General features: G+C 37.2%; 2 protein-coding genes across 2 annotated transcripts in view; one reads left to right on the top strand and one right to left on the bottom strand.

The window, feature by feature from the left end:
• Nucleotides 1–27,703, top strand: part of AGT (angiotensinogen) — a 341,767-nt gene that overhangs the window by 198,793 nt on the left and 115,271 nt on the right. The window lies entirely within an intron of this gene.
• GALNT2 (polypeptide N-acetylgalactosaminyltransferase 2) overlaps nucleotides 3,465–27,703 on the bottom strand; it is an 81,750-nt gene continuing 57,511 nt past the window's right edge. The window contains exons 3-16 of the mRNA XM_081942208.1: nucleotides 27,386–27,539; nucleotides 24,862–24,960; nucleotides 24,676–24,743; nucleotides 24,214–24,279; nucleotides 23,633–23,754; nucleotides 22,336–22,423; nucleotides 17,704–17,791; nucleotides 16,414–16,517; nucleotides 15,504–15,630; nucleotides 14,048–14,140; nucleotides 13,646–13,729; nucleotides 12,526–12,652; nucleotides 9,147–9,266; nucleotides 3,465–6,257 (exon numbers count right to left, since the gene is read on the bottom strand). Of these exons, the coding sequence (XP_081798334.1) occupies nucleotides 6,102–6,257; nucleotides 9,147–9,266; nucleotides 12,526–12,652; nucleotides 13,646–13,729; nucleotides 14,048–14,140; nucleotides 15,504–15,630; nucleotides 16,414–16,517; nucleotides 17,704–17,791; nucleotides 22,336–22,423; nucleotides 23,633–23,754; nucleotides 24,214–24,279; nucleotides 24,676–24,743; nucleotides 24,862–24,960; nucleotides 27,386–27,539 (1,496 nt within the window). The 3' untranslated portion in view covers nucleotides 3,465–6,101. The remainder of the gene's footprint in view (nucleotides 6,258–9,146; nucleotides 9,267–12,525; nucleotides 12,653–13,645; nucleotides 13,730–14,047; nucleotides 14,141–15,503; nucleotides 15,631–16,413; nucleotides 16,518–17,703; nucleotides 17,792–22,335; nucleotides 22,424–23,632; nucleotides 23,755–24,213; nucleotides 24,280–24,675; nucleotides 24,744–24,861; nucleotides 24,961–27,385; nucleotides 27,540–27,703) is intronic.

Below are 27,703 nucleotides of genomic sequence, written 5' to 3' on the forward strand. Positions count from 1 at the left end.
GGGGAAATCTAACTAAATGTATTTACACCACATCATTTGTTATACATCTTCCTTTTTGCCTTGTAAAAATACTGCATTAACTTTAGAAAAAATTGCCAAATAACAGAAGGATCCAAAATCTCAGACACTGAATAAGGTGCAAATTTTAACTCAAAACCTGGAATTTCATTAGTGTCTAAATTGGGAACAAAATTTCAATCTCCTGTGGAATAAGTTACAATTATACTTTTAATAAAATGTTGATAGCTTTAACTTGGAAATAACTCAACAGCTGTGCTAAATGGTGTCTTTTGAATACAAAAAGGGGTTGCTTGAAGTGCTACAATTTTATGATACATGCCAGCCAGCTAAAAATATATTGGGAAGTAGCTGAAAATCTACATAATGAACCTCTATTGATGCCAAAGGCAACAGCAATCATGTGTCAGATCTGAGAGTGCAATATAGATGTTTCACCAGCAAATGCCAACAAGGCATGATTTCCCCTTCCCCACTTGTTAAATAAGCTCAATTTGTAATAATCACAAATAGAATGACTGTAGAATATAGAATACACTGTATTGGAAGTGTGGCTTTTGACTCGTGGAATGCATTTTTGTTATACTGTGTGGGGAAATCAATTATCCCTTATCTCTGCTGCAGCATTTCATCATCATCCTAATTCCAGGTATTTGGATATAAACCAACCTTGCCTGGCACATTAATCTACCTTTATGATTCTATCACAGGTAAACTAAATAGCCACAACGGATGTTTATAGGAACAACAATTATTTTTTTCAAAGTTAAACACAGAAATATGGTTGTTATAGAAATGAAAAGGAGCATTTTAGGAAATTGAATTATTGAATCTTGAAAGCAAAAAATACCATAATCATGTTATTTTGATAATAAAATTAGACACAATAAACCAATAGGATAAATCCCTCCAATACTTTAAGTAGTATTTCATGCGTATAATTCTTTGCAGTCTTAAACACTGTACAGCAAGTAGACATTGTATGAAAGCCAGGCTAGACTGGTAGCCAAAAATCAAAAGAAGAGAGATATTACTTTCCCAGACTAACAAATGTTATTAAAGTTGGCAGATGACTACATATATTACATTAGAAGATGTGCCGGTAAGGCACTTCTTGATTCAATGTAGGACTAAGATGCCAAATTATGTGCAGAAGAATTAATGGACTGTTTTGACATCAGGCCTCTAAACAAGGACTAAATAATATCACGAGTATTTCAATTTTCCAGTTACTTCTTGACAAATCTCAGAGTAGCCATCTTGGAAGCAGGAACAATTGAAAAAAAGATGGCTAAACTCACATGCATCAAAAGGTTTCAGGCGATATCAGAAGCTCTCAACAAATAATGGATTTTTAACACATTACAACTGTTAATTGATAAGGCATTTGTAATTTGCCTTACGTAACTGATGCAACCACTGTTTTCTTTCTCTATTTCCCCCAGCCATATTTCCACTTTATCCCAATTTAAATCCAGCATCAGTCTAGCCACTCCAATGAATCTGAAATCTGTTGTGGGCCACCATATCTTGTCTTTTAATGAAATATATTGATTGGGGCAGATGCTACTTGAATCCTTCTGATTTAAACAGCAAATGGAAATCCTTTGATTCCTGTTTCAAGAAATCATAAAATAGAGCTATGTCTAGGTTCAAAGAATACCTACCCTGATACTCTGTGAAGTCAGTTTAAGTGCTCTTGGCATTAACTGTGTTCCATGCTGATTGTGGATAGAAAAAAGCACTATCTAAACATGATACACACACTAGCTAAACCTATTTCCGTATTTAAGGATACGTCATTATGAATATGGGGATGGGAAGTATTCTGAAATATGTTATCTAACATGTTTAGAAAAATGTGTTTCATTTCCATGTGTCATTGCAATCTGTTACAGTGATCTTTGAGGATACTGGATTTCACTCAAAGTGACTCTGTACGATGCTTTTAGGAACACAAATGTGGATTTCCTCTTTGTTGCAAAGTAGTCAGGACAAAGTTTATAAAATTCAAAATTACTATTAACTTACATGCCAATACACGAATTCCATATGCTTGCAATTTTTGGTTTGGAGCTTCATTGCAAAACAGACACAAAGAGCCCTCAATTCTGGCTTAGGTGAAAAGAAGTACAATTATTCCTAGTTCAGCCACACAATTTTTAGAACAGGAAGGCTAAACTCTGTACTCTTTGTGCCTGATAAATTAATTTCCTGCTCGTTGGACGAAGCGCTACTAACAGGTTACCCAAGGACAATGGCTTTTCATTGAAGGCTCATGAACAAGACTCAGTTGCATAAGTCGGGTTGGCAGCAGGAAAATCAAAAAAGGAATCAATTGTTAACTATGAGGACTTACTGCTTAGAAGACTAGCCTAATATTACACCATGGTCCCCTTATTTTGCTGGATTCCAATTATGGTTTTCAATTCTACTTCCATGAATTAAGTTATTTTTTTTTAAAAAAATAACACGTTCCTTTATAAAAGTAGTTCATGTGTACTAATTCCCTAAGCGCAGAATTCAATTGCTGAAATCTAACATGCTTTCAACAACAAAAAAATGGATATTTATATATTTGCATTCACGTGGTCAAACATGAACAGGTTAGTAACACACTGAAATAAAACGAACATAATTTTCTTTATGCTTTGCAGTCTGAAACAGAATTCAATTGCATAAACAAGCCTGTGTCTTAAGATAAATTTGTCCAGGAAAAGAAAGTTATACAATTGTTGCTTTTGATAAATCAAATAATCATGATAGGTAAACAACTATGATAGTGTGCAGAAACTGCAAAGCCAACCATGTTTAATCTAGTATGTATATTAATATGAGAATAAATGTTAAAGCTCTTTTATTTCAAATTTTAGTTTTGCCCGTTTGTTTTCAAAATTAAAACACTAAGATCAAGCTTTCCTAAATTTGTATTGACGTAAGTGATTGATGAGAATACCACATTTCACCGAACAATCTAATCTTTAAGAAATACAAATTATGTTTGGCTGTATGTTTGCCTACACTTAAATTGTAGGCAGATTGTGAAGTGCTCCTTAACTCAAACAAAATTAAGGTAAAATAGCTGTATTAAGAGAGGCTTGTGCCCACTGTTTTAGATTTTTGTTTACAATATAACAACTGCATTCAGCAATAAAACACTTGCTTGAATCAGTTCTCAACTACGAAATACGAAATTGGTGAAAATCAATCACAGGTGACCTGAATATAGATGAAGGTAGGGTTTTTAAATTCCCCATAAGACAACTTTCTGGTTGTGAAGCACATGCGGAAAAAATGTCCCAAGTTCATTGTTAACTGTAGACATTGTGGCAGATAAAGGTAATAGGCAAGAGTTGACCAACTGAGTAGATCAAGAGCTGTTCACTAAAGTTCATGAACACTGATCAGGTAGGTTTTCAGCACATGCAGACAGAATGACAGCAAACTTTGTTATCTTATCTATAAAGTATTTATTTTCTTAAGTTAAACAAACAGTTTATTCAAGGATGGTTTCCATCTATAAAATGAACAAAGTACAAGCTCTGTACAGCAGATTTTAAAGAACCAACAGAAATAATTTTCTAAAGCACATTTAATTTGTAAAAGGAAATGTACATGTACCACCATTATTTTTGCTTTAAAGAAGCTAAGATTAGGACAGAGATGACATGGTAACTGCTTATTAAATTTCCTGGTAGTTTACAATAAAAAAGATCAAGGGAAGGTTCAACTATTTCCTGTATCTAACTTCAAAACCACTGACTGTTTCTGCATATCTTCAATTCGCTTGAAAATCTTTTCCAACAAGGTCTTTAGTATTTTTGCACTGACAAGGAGGTGTGCAAAAGCAGTGCTTGGTACAATACACATGAAGTCCATAGTTGTGTAAAAAAAAAGAATGTAGTCACAGTAAATAACTTTGGCACACTGTGTCATGTAAACATAGCTAGTATCACATTACTGCATTTTCTGATCCAGCGTCCATGCCTAATGATCACTTTCATCCCTAGAACTCGAATACAACACATAGATAACATTTAAGACTTTTTGGAAATCCTGCTAACACACCTGCTTAAATATTAGTCAAGATAGTAGCTTTTCAGAATTCAAAATCAGCTATTTATTGGATAGCTTCTACCTCCGCCTCTCAAAAAACCCTTTACAATTTAGCTTCCTTTACCCTCAGAAGTTCTTCCTCAGAAGTCCCGGATTATAATTAGTTGGTTACGTAATAAGCACTTCAATGCTCTCCCCAATGCTCCAATTTTATAAATGAATGTTACCTTCATCTCATGACTTGGGCAGCCTTTAAAAAATGATTATTTTTTTAAAAAGGCAAAGACCGCATTTATTATTTTTCCTGTCAAGGACATAATTTACATGAGAGGTTTTAATCACAGGGAGGCAAATTTAGTCTGGAAAAGAGTAATATTCACATTCAGCCTATCAATGGAATCACCATTCTTAATTAAAACAATGTAGTATCTCAATACAGTATCAACGGAAACCACAAGCATGCCATATAAAATCAAAGGTTCGCCGGCTTATCTGAAACATTGCAAAACTAGAGTCCTCATCTGAGTGGAAAGCTGCCCATTGTGGCCGTCATGGAAAAATGCACTTTACAGAATACTCTCAAACGCATGTAGCTAGAAGACCAACACTGTCAACAAATGATTGCATAATAATTTACCTTTGTCATTTTGTAATCACTTGGGGAGAGGGGCATGTTCTGTGTACGTTTTCATTTCTCTGTTTAAAATTTTACATAAACTGTGTTTACTTTAAAAAAAAACACCAGTTGATGCGGACAAGACATGCAGAGATGGCATTGCTATGATATAAAAACAGCGGAATGGAGCCATTACTTACAAAGCTTTACTTCTGCGCCACTGTTGAGACATACTGAAAAGACGCAAAGAAAAACCTGAAACCATGATACTCGAAGCAGATGCCTCACAGCTGCAACGTTGGCCATTAGCCATAGGCTTGCTTGTAATTTCACAAGAAGGCTACTTGTGGGTCTTGTGCTATCTGTCATTCTGACAACTTTTCAAAAGGAGTAAGAGATGGCAAAGAGGAGAAACCAAGAACCGAAGCCCCAAAGCTGCATTTTTTTAAAAAAAACCTAGTTTTCGACACAAGGTAGTCTAAAGTTGCTCAGTACAAATACATGGAGTTATCCAGAGCACACAGCATGTCATTCCTTGAACAGAAAGTGACAGGTACGCTGGTGAGATGAAGCAGGCAAGCTTCTTTCTGCCATTCCACCAACCTCTGCAACAGAGGAGGTCTGACCACTTTTAGGAGAACGAAGTGCATTAAAAAAAAATAGGCACACTTTACAAAGCAGAAGCATCCAGTGTTTGCATGTGAACACAAGGCAGTGGCACAAACTTGCATCTTCACAAAAATGTTGTTCTTCCACAACTGTCCAACCTATGTTCCAGTCAAGTGTTAAAACGCTTTGTTGATAAATTACAGGATGATGAAAAAATCGATAGAAAGTTGTAAATTTCGACAATATATATTTTATATATATATATATTTATATATTTATATTTATATATAGCGTTTATATCTAGAGTCTCGTCATAGAAAGAAAAAATCCACGATCTGATATACCAAGTACACATGGCAAAACCTTCCAAATGATGCTTTTGACTGCTGGAAACCACAAACATCTATTTTTATGTGAATGATGGAGGCTGCTCGTGAAGTTCTTCCAGCCACTTCCCTCCCAAGTATGCCCTTCCCTTCCCTGTGTTGAAAGCAGGTTTCTACCATGTATCTGTGGTTTCTAAGGATGTTAATCGTCTGCTCTGAAAATACTGGGTTGAAGGTGGAGAGGGGCCAACAGGCCTTGATGGAAGGAGGGGGGTGGGGGGGTGGGGAGGGGATGAGCACTGCTTCAGCTACATTTGATCAGATGACGGCAGGATCCCCAGTTCCTTTGATTTCCTTATGTTCACCTTCACTTTTCAGAAAAAGATGGAATACTGAGGTATATAAAGTATCAGTAATGCAATCAAAATGTTGCCCAAGGTTTAGGAAATGAGACAGTTACGTCTGTCCGAGCGTTTCTACTGCTGTAGATTCAGTGTGAACTTCCACTGCTGAGACAGCGAAGGACTGCAGACTTCAACAGTCAGACCGCCGTTTTTGGCATTTCGGCTGTCTAAACACAAGTTGTTGCCCACGTACCGCAGTTTGGTATTGCTTTCTATTTGTTCCCATTTCTAGAAGAAAAAAAGTTACACAGATTAAGTAAGTACAATTTAAAAATATTATTTATTATTAGTTATTAAAAAAAAATAACCAATATTCCTAAGGTCATTCTAGAACAGTGCTTCTCAACCTTGGCGTCTTTAAGTCCTGTGGACCTCAACTCCCAGAATTCCCCAGCCAGCTAGAGTTGAGGTCCACAGGACTTAAAGTCGCCACGGTTGAGAAGCACTGTTCTAGAGGATATTTATTGATGGGGCACACAGGTAGCCCTTGACTTACAAAAGTTCCTTTAGCGACTGTTCAGAGTTACCATGGCACTGAAAAAAAGTGACTTAGGACCGTTTTTCACACTTACAACCGTTGTAGCATCCCCCCCAGTCACGTGATCAAAATTCAGATGCTTGAATATTTATGACAAAAGTTGCAGTGTCCTTGTATTCGTCTGACAAGCAAAGTCAATGGGAAAGTCAGATTCACTTAGCAACCATGTTACTAACTTAACAACAGCAGTGATTCACTTAACAATTGTGGCAAGAAAAGTAAAGGTAAAATTTTGTGACAAAATTCACTTATGAAATCTCTACTTAACAACAGAATTTTGGGCTCGATTATGATCGTAAGTTGAGGACTACCTCGCCTTACGATGGGCTCCAAACCATTCAGCCTGCATTCAAAGGAAAACAACTTTCAAGCTCTCAGACTTTAAAATGTCTTCATAATTAAAATAGTTTTGTCATCTGCTCTACTTCCCCCCCCCCCCACCCTCCAAGAACACTGGATTTTTCCATAGTCCTTCCTATACTTAGGTAAGGACAAATTTTGTAAAAACTATCCAGTTTGCTGTTATCTTCTTAGAGTCTATATAGCATTATTTCTGAAATAGCAAGAGTTGGCTCAAAGACCAGCAACAGAACATAAATGGGCACTGGAAGATGACATGGGCAACAAAGAGTTGATCGGCCTCTTCCCTGGGACTACAATCTTAAATGACACAGGAAAAAAGGCTTACGAAAATGAACTTAGACCATTCTGTCCAGGACTGTCTTCCAATCCTGGACAGTTTTTACAATTGACTAATCTGGATGAGTGTCATAGTTGTAGCACTGCTAATCTTTAAACTATCCTATGAACCGGGAGGAAAGCAATCAGAAGGCTAGGACAAAATTAAAAGCTCAAAAATAAAAAGGAATTAAAGCAGCAAGGAAAGCTCACCTGCAGAAAGTGATATAAAGGAAGATATATGAAGTACAGGTAGACTAACAAATAGAGAAATTTTAATTACAGATAAGCTATTTTTAAAATATTTAAAAAGACTCAACCCTAAATATTCCACAGAATAAAAGTACCACAGATTGTTGCAGAATCCTTTTTTTAAAAAAAGCAACAAATAAAAATTATTTGGCAAAAAATACAATTAATGGTATATTGCCTGATAGTAGAAAAAAACTAGTCTTAAAAAAAAATCTATGAAAAGTTTCCCTTACTTTTGCAATGCAGTGAAATGAATACAGGAGAACCTCTGGTCACGACCATAATTCGTTCCATAACTTTGGTCACAACCCGATTTGGTTGTGACCCGAACCTAACCAAAATTAATGTAGTGGCCACACGAGGTCGCTGTTGTTTGGCGCTTACAAAAAAAGTGGTGCGGAAGGGGAAATTGGCCGCGGCCGTGTTTGATCGCCACCTGAGTATGTGTTCGTGACCAGATTAAAAAAAAAAAGTGAATTGTTTGGTCAGAACTCAATTTGGTCGTGGTCAGAAGCGTTCGTGACCAGAGGTTCTACCGTAATGTGATTGTTAATCGTCTGGAGTCCATAGTTCTTATTTTCCAACATTTTTTGACTCAAGATGTCAATAGGTGGTGTGGTACTAGTCAGAAAAACTGGCAATTTTTCCTCTGCAGTTTGCTTAATAAATACTACAATTAGACTGTGCTGACTCATATATGCAGACCATGCATACAAGCAGTGGAAAGGTCTGAAGAAAAGATTATCCTGAATAATTAGAAGTAATTAATGTAACAGTCATGTGGCATAACCAGAACAAGAGCAGATATTTAATACAGATGCCAGGCGGTTGCTTTATTTCTATGAGCAATTTCCACCAGCAAATAGATAGAAATAGAAGTAGAGATGTGACACTTTGGGGAATCTGAAGGTCAGAGTCCTTTAAATGATGACCTAGCCCAGGGGTGTCAAACTCAAGGCCCAGTATCCGGATCCGGCCCGTGGGGTACTTAGATCTGACCTGCGGGATCACCCTGGAAACAGTGAAAGACTGGCCCGCGGTGCTTCTGCCAGTGAAAACAAGCTCTCAAGCTCCGCTTTCGGCTGCCACAGCCTCCTGCAACCCTCTGCCAGTGAAAATGGGGCTCAGGAGGGCCACATGCCACCATAGGCACCTGACAAGAGTGATGTTGAACTGGCCACACACACTCAGCCCCCCCCCCCCCCCCCGGTCAAGCACAACCCTGATACAGCCCTCAATGAAATCGAGTTTGACACCTCTGGACTAGCCTGAACATAAAGGACGCAGCCAAGACAAAAATGTAAATTTATTTCAATTTTATATTAGTTCAACTTTAATTAAAAAAACAGCACAAATTAATTAAACACAATTAAGTGATTAGTCTTTTATATTTAATAAATGTTATCTTTGATCTCACTGATAACATGGCAATTTTTCAACATTTCTTTAAGCTACACCAGAGGCTGAATGCCTGGGTTCTAGGTGCTATAGACACTATAATGGGATTGCGTTATAACAGCATGCCAGAAACCCCACAGCGGACAAATCCCAAGAGTTCAGAGTTCATAAGGAGGGACAGGTATAAGTCTAGAGGGCCACATCTCATCTTGGAGAGTATTCAAAACTGTGGCTGCACTCCAGGTACTGACCTGTCTACTGTCATTCTCTCTGCAGCCCTGAAGTTTGATGAGTGAGCTAGCAGCTCGATCTACCACCGTAAGGCACAAATCCATATGCTTCACTGACTTGTCCTTTGTTAAGGCCCATTCCTGGAACATAAAGCAATGACACAGAATTACCCTCTACATACGCATCCTGACTGCCATCGTTCCAGCTCTTTTAATCCTACCTTCTAACTATCTAACTATTTTGTGGGGAAAATTAATTTAATAATGAAATGTTGAAGACGTAAAAAGGAAAGTTAGAAATCAAATACTTAGCAGCTCCTTTTTTCTTTTCAACATTTCTAAATAATAGGGAAAAAACAGTACAGTGGGGGTTCTAGCATTAAGTTCAAGGACATTAAGAATTAAGTTCAAGGACAGAAATCTTTTGATATTATATTTTATATTATAAAATACTGTTTCCTTGAAAATAAGACATTCCCAGATAATAAGCCCAATTGAGCTTCTGAGCACATGCGCTACAATAAGCCCTCCCCTGAAAATAAGCCCTCAGTGAAAATATTGCAACACAGCAGCAGCCCTGAGGTGACCATGCTTGCCGCCTCCTGCATCTCAAAAATAATAAGACCTCCCCGAAAATAAGGCCAAACGCTTATTCCGGGTGTCAAAAGAAAATTGGACCCTGTCTTATTTTCGGGGTATGCATTCTAAAATTCTCTAGCAAATCCATACTTAGCTTTGATTGTACGATTCATACAACCTTAAGTTTATTAAGCCTTCAGAAACTATATTTTTAAAGTTTTAACTCATCTAAGCCATCATAGTGTTAACTATTTCTGATTTATATTGCAGTTAATATTTGTATTTCACATTATTCGCATCTCATATTGCAATAAAACGATTACTGCGGCAGAGGGAGTAAATGTCTGACACTGCTGGTAACTTGCATTCCTTTTTTTCCTTTGGAAAAAAAGTCAAATAACATGTTTTTTTGGAAGCTCAATATTAGATAAGAATATGTTTAGATTTATGTACTATATTCACTAGACTTACAGCAATCTTTAAGGTTAATTAGAAATAATTTGTCATATACCGCCATCTGCTGGTACTGTGGCACAACAGCATGCTGTTATCATAGTTAACCAGATAAGACAATCCTACAGGTAGTCCTCAACTTACAACAGTTCTTTTAGTGACCGTTCAGTTACAACAGCATTGAAACGTGTGACTTATGACCATTTTTCACATTTACAACCATTGCAGCATCCCCATGGTCATGTGATCAAAATTCAGATGCTTGGCAACTGGTTCATGTTTATGACGGTTGCTGGGTCCCAGGGTCATGTGATCACCTTTTGCAACCTGGCAAGCAAAGTCTCTTGATGTCAGAGGCCAGGCAGGCAGCAGGGATGAGCCTCCTACTTAAGCAAAAGGCATCCAAGCTACAGCCATTTGCTCTTCAGCGTCTGCTCTTTTTCACAGCAAATGCAAGGAATTAGAATTAGAACAGAATAGAGTTGGAAGGGACCTTGGAGGTCTTCTAATCCAACCCCCAGCTCTAGCAGGAGAACCTATAGCATTTCAGATAAGTGACTGTCTAGTCTCTTCTTAAAAACCTCCAGTGACAGAACACCCACGATTTATGAAGGAAAGCTGCTCCACTGATTGATTGTCTTCACTGTTAGGAAGTTTCTCCTGAATTCCAGGTTGCTTCTCTCTTTGATTAGTTTCCAACCGTTGTTTCTTGTCCTGCCCTCTGGTGCTTTGGAGAATAATTTGACCCCCTCTTCTTTGTAGCAGCCCCTCAAATACTGGAATACTGCTATCACGTCACCCCTAATTCTTCTTTTGATTTAGACTAGCCAAACCCAAAACCTGCAGCCGTTCTTCATAGGGTTTACTTTCCAGGCCTTTGACCATCTTAGTTGTTCTTCTTTGAACTTTTTCCAAAGTTTCAACATCTTTTTGTAGTATGGTGACCAAAATTGGTTACAGTATTCCAAGTGTAGTCTTACTAGGGTTTTATAAAGCAGCACTAATATTTCACATGATATTGATTCTGTGCCTCTGTTTATACAACCCAGGATTGTATTAGCTTTTTTGGCTGCTGCTGCACACTGCTGGCTCATATTCAAATGATCATCCACTAGGACTCCACTCACAGTTTCTGTTTTTGAGCCAGATCTCACCTAATTTGTACTTAAACCTTTGATTTTCCCTGCCTAAATGTAAAACGTTTGCTTTTTTCCACGTTAAAATTCATTGGATTCAAGAGCTGTACTTCCCCGTCACAAGAATTCATAAAGGGAAGGAGGGGGTGTCTTCGTCATCCAGAGTAGGTCGCTGTACTTACCTTTCATTCAGAAAAGAAATAAACCCATGCAACTGAGAAGGGCAGGTCAACTAAAATACTGTTTCCTATTTCATTTCTCTTCTATAGTTCGTCTTTTAGTTTTAACCTTTTTATTTTTTCATATCCCTCATATTAAAACCTTTGCTGTAAAGTTTATATTACTAAAGTGTGTTTATGTATGTATTTCTATATGGGTATATGTTGTGGCCCAGCAGGATCCAGTTGAGCTGCTGATGGACTCAGATAGCGAGGGATCATTTGAGTCTGCCCTGGACGACGTGGAGGACCCTGTGCAGGGTTCAGATTCAGAGCAGGGACCAGAGGGGCTGGTTGGCCACCAGGAGGCACTTGAGGCATGGAGCAGTGGGGAGGATGAAAGGCAGTTTGTCCCTGATGCTAGAGTGAGAAGGGCTGAGAATAGAAATCAGCAATTACATAGGAAGGCTCATAGAAGATAATTCAGCACAGGTGGTTGGGGATTGGCCCCTCCCAAGAGAGCTTATAGGTGAGGCGTTGGGAGGAGAAATTTGCAGGAAACAACCATTCGAAATTAGAAGTGAAGAAAGTCGATGTCTTAGAGCCGTGTTTGAATATCTGGTTTGTTTTTCTTGCATTTTGAGTTATCTGGGCCCTCGGCCAAAGAGTACTGCTGCTACTGCCAGTTCACTCAGGAACGCGCAGTGCACGCACACTTGATGCATGGTACACGTGCATGCACAACACTAAAAAATTGCTTCTGCGCAGAAGGTGTCGCTGAGAGAACCAGTTCAGGGGCGTGGGAGGCTGAGTTGCTACCCACTTGGCCGAACCGGTAGGAACCCACCTCTGATACATATACACATCTAAATATAAATATGCTTAATGGCCTTTTGCTCTTAATCACAATGGTGCTGAATATCTGTGCCTGAAGTAACAGATACTGAGGCACCCATGGTCATACAATCCAAGTTCAGATTGGGATATTACAAAGAATTAGAAAAACAAGTTGATTTTCCACTCCTATTTAAGAACCAGGTGATGATTTTTTAAATGTATTGTTATAATACTTACTTGATTTCCCCCAGCATTATGACATTCATAAACACCAACAACGCCATCTGCAAAATGGCCTAATGTGTCAAGGCAATTGGTTCCTTGCTGCAAAGCCCCAAAAGCTATATCCTGGTGATCAGGTACCCTGAGGGGGGAAAAAGAGAGAGAAAAGTTTGTTCATTCTAACTAAAATGCAACTTCAAGTGCTTATTCTACTTTGCATCAATGTTAGATATGCAGCTACGCAGTTCAGTAGAGTTTTCCCAAGTTTCAGTTGTACTCGGTTTCCCCAAACTTCACTCTAAGCTCCAGAAGAGCTGGAGACCTTGAGAGCAATGATATAGAGTAGTCTGCAATTACAAAGACAACTTTCCCAATCCGCAGGCCCTCAAACTTCAATAGATTTAAAATCGCACTTAATAAAGACACGATTTGTTTATTTATTTATTAGACAAATGTTTATAGCCACCCAGCTGACACGGGTGACTCTGGATGGCTTAGGACAATTTCGAGCTTGCTTCTACAATTAATTCTGCCATAATGTACTTGCTGATTCAGCTGTAAGAAAATTATATTGCACTGATTGGGTTAAACGTCCTTCATTAAAATGAAGGGGAAAAAATAGACCTAATTGCACGTGATCATCAATGCCATTTGTTTTCTCAATGGTGTGGGTCCATTCTTATTCCCACCCTGAAAATTACTTCCTCTTCAGGAATTCCCATTTAGGAAATGATGAGGTTGTACTTATGGTTATGCAAACACTTCTATCATCTGCTCTGGCTCTTCTTATCACTGCTGTACAATCAAGACTATCTGGTCCTATCTTCAAGGTTTCCAATGAGTCAATAACTCTCGGAGGTAAAAAGGGAGGACTAACAATGCAGAAATGCCCCAGATATGACTATGGCAACTGACTGATTTGGCTGCTGAAGAACAACCCTCTATGGCACATGGGCAATGGGCAGCCAGAGCTTGTCTTAGGCTGATATCCACCACCTAAACATGCTGCAGGTTGTGAAGAAATTAGGTCCGACAGAAAAGAGATTGGAAGAAAGGCCCAGAAGACAAAACGTTCAAACTACATTTATTAGTCTGGCATCAGTACAAATAATTTTATAGAGGCATAAAATCTTACCTTAGTTCAGGATATACATTTTCAAGGTACCACTTGAATGGTTTGCAGTTAAGTCTCTTTCTCAACTCCGTTCGGCTTTGAATACTATTGAGAGAAAAAGCTTTTCATTGCATCTAAACGCTATGCCAATCCAAAAGCTATTTTTATGGACAACCTATTATTTAAATAAGAAGCTGGCAGCTAAGTAATTCTCTGTAACTTTTAGATCTCAATTCCCATTATTCCAGCTGCCCTAGCTGTTAGTTAGCAGAAGAAGTCTGAAAAGGGGCAGAGTATCACCTTGCCTTCTTCTGATTAAACATTAGAGATAAGGCTGTGTGCTTAAGTTTAATTACCATTAATTTCCACCCTGCCACTTCCAGACAATAGGTTCAAATAGCTGAAAGAAATAACTGGACTTACTTGCCATAAGGTACATTTCTGGCAGAAGGCACTGCTGCATAATAGAAGTTTTTGTATTCATCCATCCAGACTTCTGCTGCTCTGCGTGTATTTCTGGAAATAATTTAAGGCACAGTATTTTGTGCTCTGGTATTTGTTTACTCCTTTGGTTAGTGAAAAGCCTTCCACTTTAAGGGGACAACGCTAAGCAGAATATGTTCTCTCTCAAAAAGCACAACAATTTGTTGGCTTTGTATTCTTTAGTTCCTTTCCTCAGGATTTGTCTTTGTGGAAGGAAAATGGCATGAAGGATCACTTTATTTTGGCTATGAGTCAGTAGACAAAGTTCCTATACTTAGACTAAAGAGTACATCTAGCATTGTTCCATACTCCAAAACCCTGGCTAAATAGGAGTTATACTCATTTATCTTGTATAGGGCACTGTCTCATTTTAAAGACACAATTACCTTATGTTCTCACATGAAAAAACAGATTATGTAGTCTTTTCTAGACTCTTCATCATGTCACTCCAAAACTACCAGAAGAAGTGGAACTAGAAGGGATGCGGTATTCTACTTTCCCTGATGTGATTCTACCTTTCAAAGTATGTCAAGCACATTTCTGGCTAGCTATTCAGAAGAGTTCTGAATTCTTTTGCTCAATCTCCAATTCCCTATCTACCACTTAGCAAGTCCTAAGACTTCTCTCAACAGAATGCTTTCCAGATTTATGAAAATTAGACCCAAGATTTCACTATCCAAATGCCACCTTATTAAGCAATTTGGTACAGAGGCTAATATTTAATAATTAAGGTAGATCTGTACAAAACCTGTTTATATATTGTAGACACACTGATTCCTTTTCTGTTTTAACAAAAAAAATAATGGGAAAAACCTGTCAGATCACCAGGGAATATATTAACACATGGATGGTATACAATAAATGTATCTGGAAATGTTTCCAAACTAAAAACAAAATACTATATACTATACGTATGTATGTATACATACAAATGTAATGACATAGACTATAGCAAATTCTTTGTTATCATTATTCACATAATAATGATAACAAAGGATTTGCTATAGTCTAGGTCTTTACATTGTTCTGACAGTTTGTTTCCAATGTTAATGATAACATTGAAGTTTTCAAATAAACTAATCAAAAACTACATGCAAGCTTTTGCTGTCCGATAAACATTTTTATAATGTAGATAAATAATCTGCAAAAAAAATATTGTTTTTGTTATGGTCTTGGTTTTATTGTTTGGTGAAGGACCCCATCTCTTGATTACGTGTGCTAACAACCATTGATTGTGACATTCTTCCTAGCTGTGCATGTTAATTTTTGTATTTTTGATGGAAATTTGTTTTTAATTTATTTCAAGATTGTTTGCTATCTAGAGTCACTTGCTGAGATGGATGGCCATATAAAATGAATGAATGAATCAATCAATGTTATTAAGTCTTAAATTTACCTTGCAAAAACAGTTCCACTTCCCCCTGGAAAGGTATAAGGATGTTGCTTGCGGAAGACATGACCAACTCGGCTGCATGGGATGATTTCAAGACTCCCACCGCATTGCCACACACGGAATGAAATCTCTGCATTCAGAAAACAACCAATACAAAGAATAGGTTTTTCCCCCCTTCCATCTCTCTGTACATGCTTTTTTTCCCATCGAATAAGATACATTTTTTTAAAAAGTGAAAATTTCCCTGCTTTTAATTGAAAAATTAAGCATATTTATGTAGCTATGGAGTTATTATAGTTCTATCCAAAATGGGTCACTTTCTGTATTTGCAGTTCAAATAAGCAAACGGTGGCTTATAATCCAATGTTTAGCAGATAACCACAATAATATGGACATCATACAATTACTTGGCTTTTATATGAACACCCAAGTGTCAGAATGAGAAAATGAAGTTGAGATTTATAACTAAGTATAAAGTCACATATGCTCTTAAAGTATATAAAATTAGTTTAATTTATCTAAAGAAAATTCCCAATGATGACTATTCCTATGAACTACGTGCCCTACTTTTAAGTATTTAAAATGAACGGAATACCTTTACAACCTTGTTAAATGAAACACTTTGACAAGTATTTTTAATTAGCACAGAATGCATTTCAAGTAATTTATAACTTTTAAAGATAAAGATCCTGTGGCTGCTTTCTTCAAACATTTCTCTGACTTTCTACTTCATACTTATTTTTTTGATAGAAAAGTCTAATTTTACAATGGAGCCCTGTTGTGGCTGAATATTTGCCAATAACCTATGCTGCTTTAATCCACTCCAGGCAGAGATCTAAAGACATGAACTGACAAAAATGAGGCTAAGATTTGCTAGCCTTCAAAAACAATGCTGTAAGTAAAAAAATCATACCTAGATTTTCTCCACCCCATACATCCATCATCATATCATACTTTCCCAACTCTTCAAAATAAAGTTTGTCCATCACAAAGAGTCCACCAGCTATCATTGGTGTTCTAAAAAGAAGTAGTAAGATGTAAAGAGCAGACAATAGGCATCAAATATTCACACATTAAATCTTAAGGTTCTAAATGAGTACTTTCTGTCCATATTTAAAAACTATTCAGTTCTTTTTTTAGCCATGGAAAACTCTATCACTCATTCATGAACTCAAGATTAATTTGGTTTTAATTCTTTAGATGTATTACTGATGTATAAGATGTATAACTGGTTACAGCAAATTTCTGAAATGCTATACAAAGTACACAATAATATCAAGCCATAGTTATTCTGCAAGATATAAGTTGGTTCTTAAATAATGTTACCTTTGAATTATTTTACTAGCATTTTTACCCAATGATCTCTGTCCAACTTAAATAATATATTCTGCTACCATATAACAGTCATGCTTTCAAGTTTATTTTTCATAGAATCTTATAGAATTATAAAATATGCTTCTAGTGTAAGCAACGTTATTATGCATAACAGAACTTTGCAGCAGTACCAATTTTGATACTTGCATGGGAAGAGAAATGATTCTTTTAATAATAATGTAATAATACTGGAGAAATTAAATTTCAGCCTAAGTTTGATTATTACTAGTGATAATCAAAGTATGAAAACAAGAAAAATATTTATGTTTTTATCTCTTGTTGCACTTTCTTGGTCCCAGCACATTACTATGAGATCAAGTAATTCTCTATCTGCTGATATGGCCACCATGTTAATTAGACCGCCTTTCGTCATTTGTTCTACTTTCCAGATGTGGTTGCACAGCAAGAAAGTAAGCCAATAAACCAAGGCCCACACAAAATAGATTTCAATTCCACACATGCTGTTAAAACATTATCATTTGCCTTTTCGTAATGTACCCAACTGCGTGTATACCTTGTGCAGGTACTGCTTCACTATGTATTATTTGCAGTAATAGTTTCATATAAGCATGCAATGTTAAGGAGTGTCAAAGCAATACATTTGTTGTAAGGTATGAAAATGGCAGAAACTAGTCATGTCTGTCTCCAGGTATGCGGTATTTTGAAATCACTTGCATTTGGCAATACTGAGTTGCGTGTTTTATGAGATATCAATTTAATTCAACAGCAGCCTGCCAAGTCTAACTTCAAAGATGGTAGATCAAAGTTGCACTTACTAACAACAACAAAATATTGTTTTGTGAGGGGATGGGTGTTGGGAGGAACATACTTTATGGAAGCAACTGGATTTCCTTGCCGTGCTCTTCTTTGCTCAGGTGTCATGTAATCCCACTTGAATACCAGATTCCAATCAAAGCCTAAGAGATTGCAGGGAGAAACAGAAGGAGAAAAAGAACAAAGTCACAATGTACATGCCTGGATATTAATAAATGTCCCCTTTATCTTTTGCATAGATATATGGTCGTTGAATTATGGAATGTAGATATGAAGCTATTCAAATATGGTTTAATTCCAGGCTCAATTTACCTGAATGTCTTTTGCTGTTATATAACACTTTCAGAAATAGATGTTATAGAAATTAAGATGAGATTAGGAAAATCCCAAGACAAATTAAAGTTATTTTAAAGTAGAAAAGTGATATTAATTAATTTAAACATTAAAGTAAATAATGTCCACCTTATTTTTTTTATTAAAAAAATCCTAATTTCCATCCCCTTTTATGAGATTAAAAAATATTCTTCACAATTTCAATTTAATTTGGATTGCAATAAACCTTGTCAGATTCCCCGGTTTTGAAAGGTCAATAGGCCATCTGAATATTTATCCCGTTTGATTTTTGTCTATTTGGCTATACTTTAAAACTGTTTTGACTTATTTTGTGCTTGGGAGGAAATTACAAAAGAAATCTGTGTGTAAGCAGCAGGTATCAACTGATCTGATCAGTAGATGGCACCAAAGTCAGAAGCTTGAATCTGTGTTTCTTGTCTTCCCTGCCAATTCTTCTACCTCCAGCTGCTATTTCCAAAATTGTTATTTTAGCTTCTCCGCTCCCACAGCAGATACCATCTGACTACATTTGAAGGAACGGCAATCCACTGACACCTCCTCAAGCTCTATGGGAACCATCTGTGGCTTAAACCCCACTTCTCCAAGAACTTTATTTGGCGGAAACCACTTTCCAGCTATCATACAACATCAGAATATAACAATGGGGGGTGGGGGGTGGGAATGCCTGGATTGGCCTCCTGCTAGCTATCCTCCTGCTTGCATTGCTACTACTGTACTACTCAATACTACAGTACTCAGTATTGCCTCTTACTACAATAGCTTTCCTCTCTGATAACTTATCAGAATGTGGGCTGCTGAGTCCTCCCATTAAAGGTAGATTAAAACTATCTTCCATGTTAATCATGCTATGGATCTTGCAGCATGTAATTTCCCAACGATGTCACAAGTGCTACGTTTGCATACAATTTTTCAAAATATGTTTAGTTGCATTCTTAGCATTTTAGGCACATAAGACTTTCGGGCAACCAGCAGTACTTTTCCATGCTAATAGAATACCATACTTTTTAAAAAAAAGATCCAATTTCCACCACTGGAAATTATAGTTGTGTCATTTGAAAAACATGCTTCCTTTTAATACTACACTGTGCTGAGTAATAGAGCCACATGCTGAGCGTACCAAGTCTTCATTTACAGCAGAAATATTACATTTCACTGTATAAAATGCCATTAATATAAAAATAAAGTTAAAACCTCAACATGTATATACAGCGCAGTAAACGTTAGGGGGCTGTTTTGGAACATGAATCAATAATAGAAAACCTGTAACATCCGTGGTATTAAAGAAGTACTACTGACACTAATACATAACATGAAAATATCAGCTCAGTTTGATCAGAGGGTCATAGCAGACTGGGCACTGAGATAACCTGTATGGTTACAGGACCACACAGATGTCGCCTTTTTTTTCCATACTGAAATCAAATCATTGCCACTTATATTCCAATGCCTCCTTTTTCAACCCTTTTCACAACTACATGTGATCCCAAATTGCACAATTACAGTGTCTAATTATGCTGAGAATGGCAATATACTGTATATATTGCAGCATTTTTACACTCAAGGGATTCTAGCTATTATAGCATGCCAAAATAGACTGCCACGATCATCAAATATCCAGAGCAAAAAACCCTCACAATAGATGCCATACAGTATGTAACGGAGTACCCAGGAGAGGTGATTGATGATGTCAAGGATACAAATGTGTTCTTAATCTTAGCTACAACAGACTTTGATAGCAATGCCTCTGACTATTATTAGGGCTCCAGATTTCCCTCTTTGCTTTTCACCTTTGAATTCAAGAAAATTCACGTCTAGGCTTTCCTAATTCATTTTACGAAACAAATGAAGGACAAATCCTTCACACAAAGGACAAATATGAAAACCTGAAATCAAAAATCAGTGCTGAGTCTTCTTCGTTATCTTTTTTAAAAATCCTCAATACTATAACATTGGTTGTTTCAATACTGCCAAAATATTATATTGCAATTGGATTCCCTTGAAGAGAATTGAAGATAAAGTATATTTGCTTAGCCCTTCACATTATTTTAGCAAAGCATGTTTATAAAGATACATTACATGCAGACATAAACACAGTTCTCTTCTCACATTAAATGGGATGCAGAATCGTGGCCTTATTCAAATTGTCAAGGAACCGGATATATATCTACACAGCACCAGTACAGATGTCAATAGAAAAGAGAGATAAATAGCAAAGAATGCATCAAAATATATTTTAAAAAATTCCGATTTCTATGCTTGCATCAAATGTTGAGACACAAGTAAAGGTGGAATTTGCATCACGACATATATCATAATTGTGATACAAACTTGGCTTTCTGTAGCTACCTCTGATTATATTATCCTGCAGCAGTTGATGAAAGTGTCAGGAGATGGAGGGTACAAAATATTCTGAATTTGAAATAGTGCTTTTGATTTCAAAACAGGATGTTCCAACAATTCCAGGAGTGATTTGAATTCAGAGCAGCTCTGAATCAAATTCAAAACAGCCAGCTCAGGGTTCAAATAAGGATATTTGAAGATCAAAAACACTCAAGTAACCCACTCAAGCAACCATTCCAAAATGTTCAAGTTCAATATATTTTGAGTACCTATGATCAAGAGGCTTGAAATTAATAAACAATGTGCTGGAATTCCCAATCTATTTTCTTCTTTTCATCTACTTAAGTGAAGCAATTAACATTCTGCTAGATAAGCTTGACTTTTGGTGACTTCAAAGGCACAGTGACGTACCTTTTTCAGCAGCGAGGCGGATGTGATTTGATATTAACTATCTTCTCTGATGTTCTTTGAACTTCTCAAACACCAGTGTTTCTCAACTTTGACCACTTGAAGTTGTTTGGACTTCAATTCCCAGAATCCTCCAGCCACCCACCCAGGTTGGGGAATTCTGGGAATTGAAGACCACACATCTTCTAATATTTAAAGCTGAGAATCACTGGTTTAGCCGATAACCCTAGAACAGCCCTGGTAGTTTCCCCCATTCCAAATACTAATCAGATCTGATCCTGTTTAGCTTTTCTTGAAGGTCACCTTAGTGCTGCTACCTGAACTGAATGAATTCTAATCCAAAAATAAATAAATGATAGTCATTTGCTGAGCTTATCCTAGAATTCGATTTCATTCTAATCTGGATACAGTTTCTCCTTTATGGACCAGATTTGCAGGTCCTGGATGTAAATTCAATCTCAGATACTGAATACATACATCACTTAGGAGAGAATTTTTTTTATCATTTTCGCCACCTTTCCTGGAATATATAGAAATGTTTTAGAAAGCAAGAAAAGGAAAACAGGTACCATATTTTTCGGAGTATAAGACACACTTTTTTCCTTCCTAAAAGAGGCTGAAAATTTGGGTGCGTCTTATACTCCAAATGTAGCCTTCCAAATCTACCTTTCGGCTTCTGCACGGCCTCTTCCTGGCTGAAGATTGCCACCAACAATGGCTTGTGTTTTTGGGCTCCGCATGTTAAGTTTTCAGCCTCCAAATGCTTGAGGCGCGGTGCCCAAAATGGCTACCTAGAACAGCTGCTGCCTTCTCTTACCCCTTCTCCGCTTTGCCTGCTTTAGTCACTGGAGCTCCCTCAGAGGATCCGCTGTGCTTTTGAAGCTGTGATTCAGCCCAAACATGAGCTAAGTGATCTTCCATGCTTTGCCTGCTTTTCTAATTGCTGCTCCCTCCGGCAATCAGCTATGCTTTAGAAGCACAGCACCCATCATCCCCAACCTCAAAACCAGCAAGCGAACTAACGTGCTAAAGCTGACCAGGCTAAGCCTAACCAGATGAATACCTCGTACGCAGAATTTCTCCCCTCCCCCTATTTTCCTCCCTAAAAACTAAGGTGCGTCTTATATTCCGGTGCTTGGGAATATGCTCCAAAAATATGTTGTTTTATTTCAATTTCCCAAGTCTTCTTGACAAAGCTGAGACACAAACCTCACAGGTTCAAAACTGGCAGTTCCCATCTCTGAGCCCATGGAACAAAAAAAAAAACACAGAAAGCTGTTCTGTAGGGTGTCAGGATATTTGTATGTATTTTCTATACCAACTCTTTTAAGACCTTAGCCAAAAATGTTTTCCATCTCTTAGCTCTGGGCCTTTTAGCAGGAAAGACTTTACTCTCCTGCAAGATTTCTGTTGCACACTGACAAAAAACAAGAAAGTTGTTCTAAAGGCTGGAAGCATGCTCTGACATTTTACTCCATTTATTTACACAAAGGTAAAAAAGTACATGTTTCTCAAGCTAGTATCTGGATTATTGTGACACATTAAGAGACCCAGGAAAGACTTCATATTCCAATAAAATACATACCGCCTTTTAAATCAGCTGAGGCTCCCACATACTGGAAATTGTCCATATTAATTACATCAATGATAGGAGATACAACTCGGGTCTTGTCCTGAAATATGTTTCAAAGCAAAGGTTAATGAACAATAGGCTCTTTGTGTTATTTTGAATGTTACAAAAAACATGCAAAAACATGACTTTCTTTAGAAGGTTAGCTTTTAAATCCCATGTTACCCACATATACAGTGGCTAGCATTGAACCACCTCGCCCCCTAGAAAAAAGAAATCTACCGTCCTTTCATGAACCGAATGACAGAAAGAGGGAGTAGTGAGCTCCCTCCCATATTTGGGCATACCGGGGGTTGTAACACAAATACATACCTATTTCCCTGGCTTAGCTGATAAAGGAGGAGAGCCTGTGGCTTAGTGGCAATTACATTGGCCTAATATGCAATACAGCCCTGGTTCAAATCCCAGTAAGGGTATGGCTAGCTGATGAGAGCTAAATAGCTTGAAATGGATCCATACTAGTCCCCCTTTATTTATTTATCAGCACAAATACAACACAAATATAAAAAGGCAACATTAAAAATAAAAATATGGGTTTCTGTCTGGATGGTTTTCTGTGATGAACCGAATGACAGAAAGAGGGAGTAGTGAGCTCCCTCCCATATTTGGGCATACCAGGGGTTGTAACACACACACACACACACACACATTTGTTGTTGTTGTTGTTGTTATTATTATTATTATTGTTATTATTGTTATTGTTATTATATTATTATTATGTTTCAGAACCACTTCTTCAATTTAGAATTCAGTCAATAAACTTATTTTTTAAAAAACTATGAAAGTACTGCTTAAAATTAAATGAAGGCTACTTCAGATAGTCAACTTGTAAGCAGAATTGAGCCCCAAATTTCTGTTGCTAAGCAAGACAGTTCTTAAGTGAGTTCAGCCCCATTTTACGACTTTGCTAAGTGAATCACTGCAGTTGTTAAGTTAGTAGCACAGTTGTTAACTGCCTTCCCCATTGACTTTGCTCGTCGGGAGGTTACAAAAGGTGATCACGTGACCCCAGGATACCGCAACCAACACAAATATGAGTTAGTTGCCAGCGCCTGAATTTTGATCATAGAAATGTTGCAACAGTTGTTAATGTGAAAAATGTTCATAAGTCACTTTGTTTTAGTGCCATTGTAACTTCGAATGGTCACTAAATTAATGATTGTAAAGTGGTGGACCGCCTGTACTATGCAATGCAAAACAGAATCCAGAGGCCCATTCTTAGAGACCATTAAGATTATTTCTCGCAACTAACCTCAGCTACTCTCTCCAGGAGAGGCTCCAGCCAGTGCTCATTGCATTCACAGTGACTATCCAAGAATGTAAGTACTTTTGCTTGTGCTGCATCTGCCCCACGAACACGAGAACGCATCAAACCTGAAAATCAAGGACACATACTTGGCTTGATTGCATTTTGCAACCAATTTCATTTTTGCTGTACTGCCTACTATATTGTTCCCCCTCTGATATTAATCTACCTAACAATCTGATAGACAGAGTGGTAAACCAATCAGATGTTTTTCCATATAAAGTACCTAGGAAGACTTCAACAGAAACAATCTTCAGGCACTTTAACTTAGAGCAGTACAAGAAAGTCATTAGAAAAATCAGATCTCCACTTCGGAACTGTTGATTTAAGAAAGGCTTCCAGGAAGATGTTGATTAAGGAAAAAAAGTGAGCTGGAAAACATAATTTAAAATAGCTATCAGATGAAATGCCCGACTTCCATTGTGCAAACTATTATTTCTACATTCAGTGTGTTCAGAAAGAGAAAACTGCTCTTTTAACCAAAGCTTTAATCTTCATATTTTTTCCAGTCCTAACAGGATGCTCACCTTCCCGGCGGTCATTTCGCAGTATCTTCACTTTCTCAATTTTACCTAATAAAGCACCATCCTCAGCTAGAAAAGGGGGAAAAAATAACCCAGTTAATTCTTTACCTTGAATCAAGAAGCGGTCACAAAGAATCTTCCCTCCTTGGAAAGTTACCAAGTTTCAGAACTAAAGCTCATCTGATTTCCTACAGTTTCCCACTCTGAGCCTATTTTGCAAGTCTGAATGATGACAATTTCATCTTGAAAAAATAGAACAGGCAGCTACTTAAGGCAAATTATGGCATTAAAGGTGCCAGAAAGTAAATGCTTTGGAAACTAAAATCAACCTAGCACCCTAGATGAATATATGCCCAGTAACTCAGAGAACTCCAGCAGTGCGGATTACAAGTCCCATAGTCCTTTGTCAGAACAACATAATATCGCATGCATTGCACTAAATAACAGCCTTGTGAAAGTACTTACAATCATTGCTGTAGTCATCTACTAATATAATTTCCTTAATAAGATGTGGTGGGCTTTTTTTGAGAACACTAAAAAAAAGAAAGAAATTGAATGAGAATAATCACCTAGTTCAATGCCCTGAGAAAAAACTATGAATTATCACTTTGTGGTAGCCCTTTGTGGTTTAAGAAAATGTTGCAGAAATACCTGACAACAGTTCGAAGGAGAGCTGATCGGGCCTCGTTGTGAAAAGTGATGATTACACTAGTAGCTGGTAAGTCTATCCGCCATTGTTTTCGTTGACACCTTAAAAAGAAGGACAAAAAGGCTCTAAGCTATGGTTCCATTTGCCCAAATGAACCCAGAAGGCTGCTTAATATTTAGTTCGAAGACTGCAGGAAATGTTACAGGCTCGTCACTCGTCATGATCTAGACCAGGGGTCCCTAACCCTTGGCCTGTGGATTGGCACCACAGCATGCCAGAAATCAGGCCACACAAACAAACAAGGCCTCATCCATGGGATTCAGGCAGCATGCAAAATCACACCCCCTCCAGTCCACAGAAAAACTTCTCTCCACAGAACTGGTTCCTGGTGCCCAAAAGGTTGTGGGACTGTTGATCTAGACAACTTGCAAGTATGAGCCATATTCATGGTTGTCCCAAAGATGCTTCTTAAAAGCCAACTGGGCTTTCTGGTTTTTTTCCCCTTGAAAATGTTTCACTTCTCATCCAAGAAGCTTCTTGAGTTAGCACTCATCTAATGAGCAAATGACTGCTAAGGAATATAAATTCTTCCATTCCCCACCATTCAGCCAGAACTGAAGAAGCTTCTTGGATGAGAAGCAAAACATTTTCAGGGAACAAAACCAAGAAAGTCCAGTTGCCTTTTGAAAAACACCTTTGGGACAAGCATGACCTGGATGGTTGAGAATCTCCATAGACATTTATTCATGGGACAGTTACTTATCAGTCATGTATTCCTGTGTTTCTGATCCTTATAAGACATTATTGGTACCAACCTTTCAGTTTATAAAATGGAACACTTACTGTTCTTTCCAAAAATATAAATTCCCATTCATATGTAATTATTTGCTCTATTTTTTAATTTAAATGGGCTTTTAGAATGCCTGAAGGGGAAAGTCGCATTTTCTGTAATGTCTTAGAGCTTAATAAACATAGGCATTTCTAAGAATGCTTTCTTCCACGATTGCTTATTGAGAATAAACAATCAACCTGAATTACTGCTGAAATATGCTGCATCATGTTTTTTTCACTTACAATCCATTATATACTAAGTTTCATCAATCACAAAACATTCAGACTATATAGGGTCTAAAACAGATACTCAGGTTATTAGGTATCTGATATCCTGTTTCCTTAAGTGGTAGACAACTTACAAGCTATAATCATGAAAAACATGTAGTTCAAGAAAATTCTACCATTAAAAATACAAATGATCCACATAAAGCTAATCAAAATGAATTAGTTTAGTAGTCTAAGAGGAATTTAGGGCTAAGTAAATCAAAAGCCAAATGTTTATAAACGACTTGGCTCATAAAGTGTTAAGCTGCCTAAAAATTTCATAGACAAATGGACTGATGATCTGGTTGCCCAGCTCATCTCAGTGACAAGCTTGTAACATACAGTATATGCTGCAGCAGTCTTCAATCCAAATATTAAGCAGCCTTTTGGGCTCATTTGGGCACATCTTTTGTTCATTCCCAAAATTCCAGAATTAATTAAAGCAGGTGAATGTTTCCCTTCCTTAATATAAGCAAATGTTTGAAAATTGCATAACAAGCTCGTAACTTGGCATCAATGTTTGCATCTGAGGAATTCTAATTCTAGTCTGAAAACTGAAGACCAAATTTAGAATTGAAGGATGCTACCTTTTCCCCCCGGTTCCCAGTATTTTTTAAATTTCAGCAAGATTATTATTTCTTTATTACATCAAAACAATTAAAAATAAATCTAAAAAAAACCAAGGTTACAAGAGGGAATCAGAATATTCCATGTGATGAAACTAATGTGCAGGCTTCCCTGTTGCCAAGGGAAAAGCCTATGGGAAAAAAGGGATGTTTTGAGGGCTTTCCAGAATCACAGATAGTGAGAGGTAAAAAGGAACCAAAAAATAAAAAAAATATGTATCTTGATTTTGCCTTATGTGTGAGGCCGTTATCATGCACATTTATCTGAATAAATATTAATAAGCCAACTTTGTTTCTAATAGATGTTTAGACAGTGTTAAATAAAGCAAAACATCCAAAGAGATTAAAAACAGATTAACATTGACATTAAAAACAGTAAGGGTGAAATTAAATCTTCAGTTGTGCACATAGCAGCATCCCAGTTAGGCAAGATTTAGAAACCATAATAATGCCAAGCAGGGAAATAATTGAGATGCCAATGCTGACACAGTACCGAGGACGTTGCCTTTCTAGCATATTCCAAATCAAGCAGGTCTTGTGCAGACTGTATAATTTATTCGTGAATTGCTTTGTATAGTTTTAGAATTGTCATTCAGTGCTATGAATTACTGCAACTCAGCAGAGAATGTTATGACAGAAATATAAATAGGATCAAACAATCTGAGCTAACCACCACTGAACTCCTGAGAGCTGCAGCTGAGCAATTTGCTCAATATTCATTTTCTAGTTCAGGTAGTTTTCAGCTTAGGCACTCTTTGTTACAAGAAACAGATATATGTTTCTAAAGATATGTAGTACTTACTGATCATGTCTTGTATCCTGAACATTTCGGTCCATTCGTAGTTTATCACTCTCCACTTGATTAAACTTATTGCGGGCATATGGGTCTTGACCAGCTTTGACCATAGTGACTCCAACATAAGCATCCTGGTCAAAGTCTTGCCACCTAACTTTTCCTAAGAAGAAAAACTGGTATTAACAGAAAACCTAAGATAAATTCTGGCTTTGGTAAAAACACTTTTCAGTGTATAGAAATATATAGTCCCCTAGGGGAGAGGGAGCGGTTAACAAATCCAATTAAAGTAAAAGTAAAGTAATAGCCAAGTTCTCAACTTTAACT

The sequence above is a fragment of the Natrix helvetica genome, assembly GCF_964273705.1.
Source record: "Natrix helvetica genome assembly, chromosome: 2".
NCBI lineage: Eukaryota > Metazoa > Chordata > Lepidosauria > Squamata > Natricidae > Natrix > Natrix helvetica.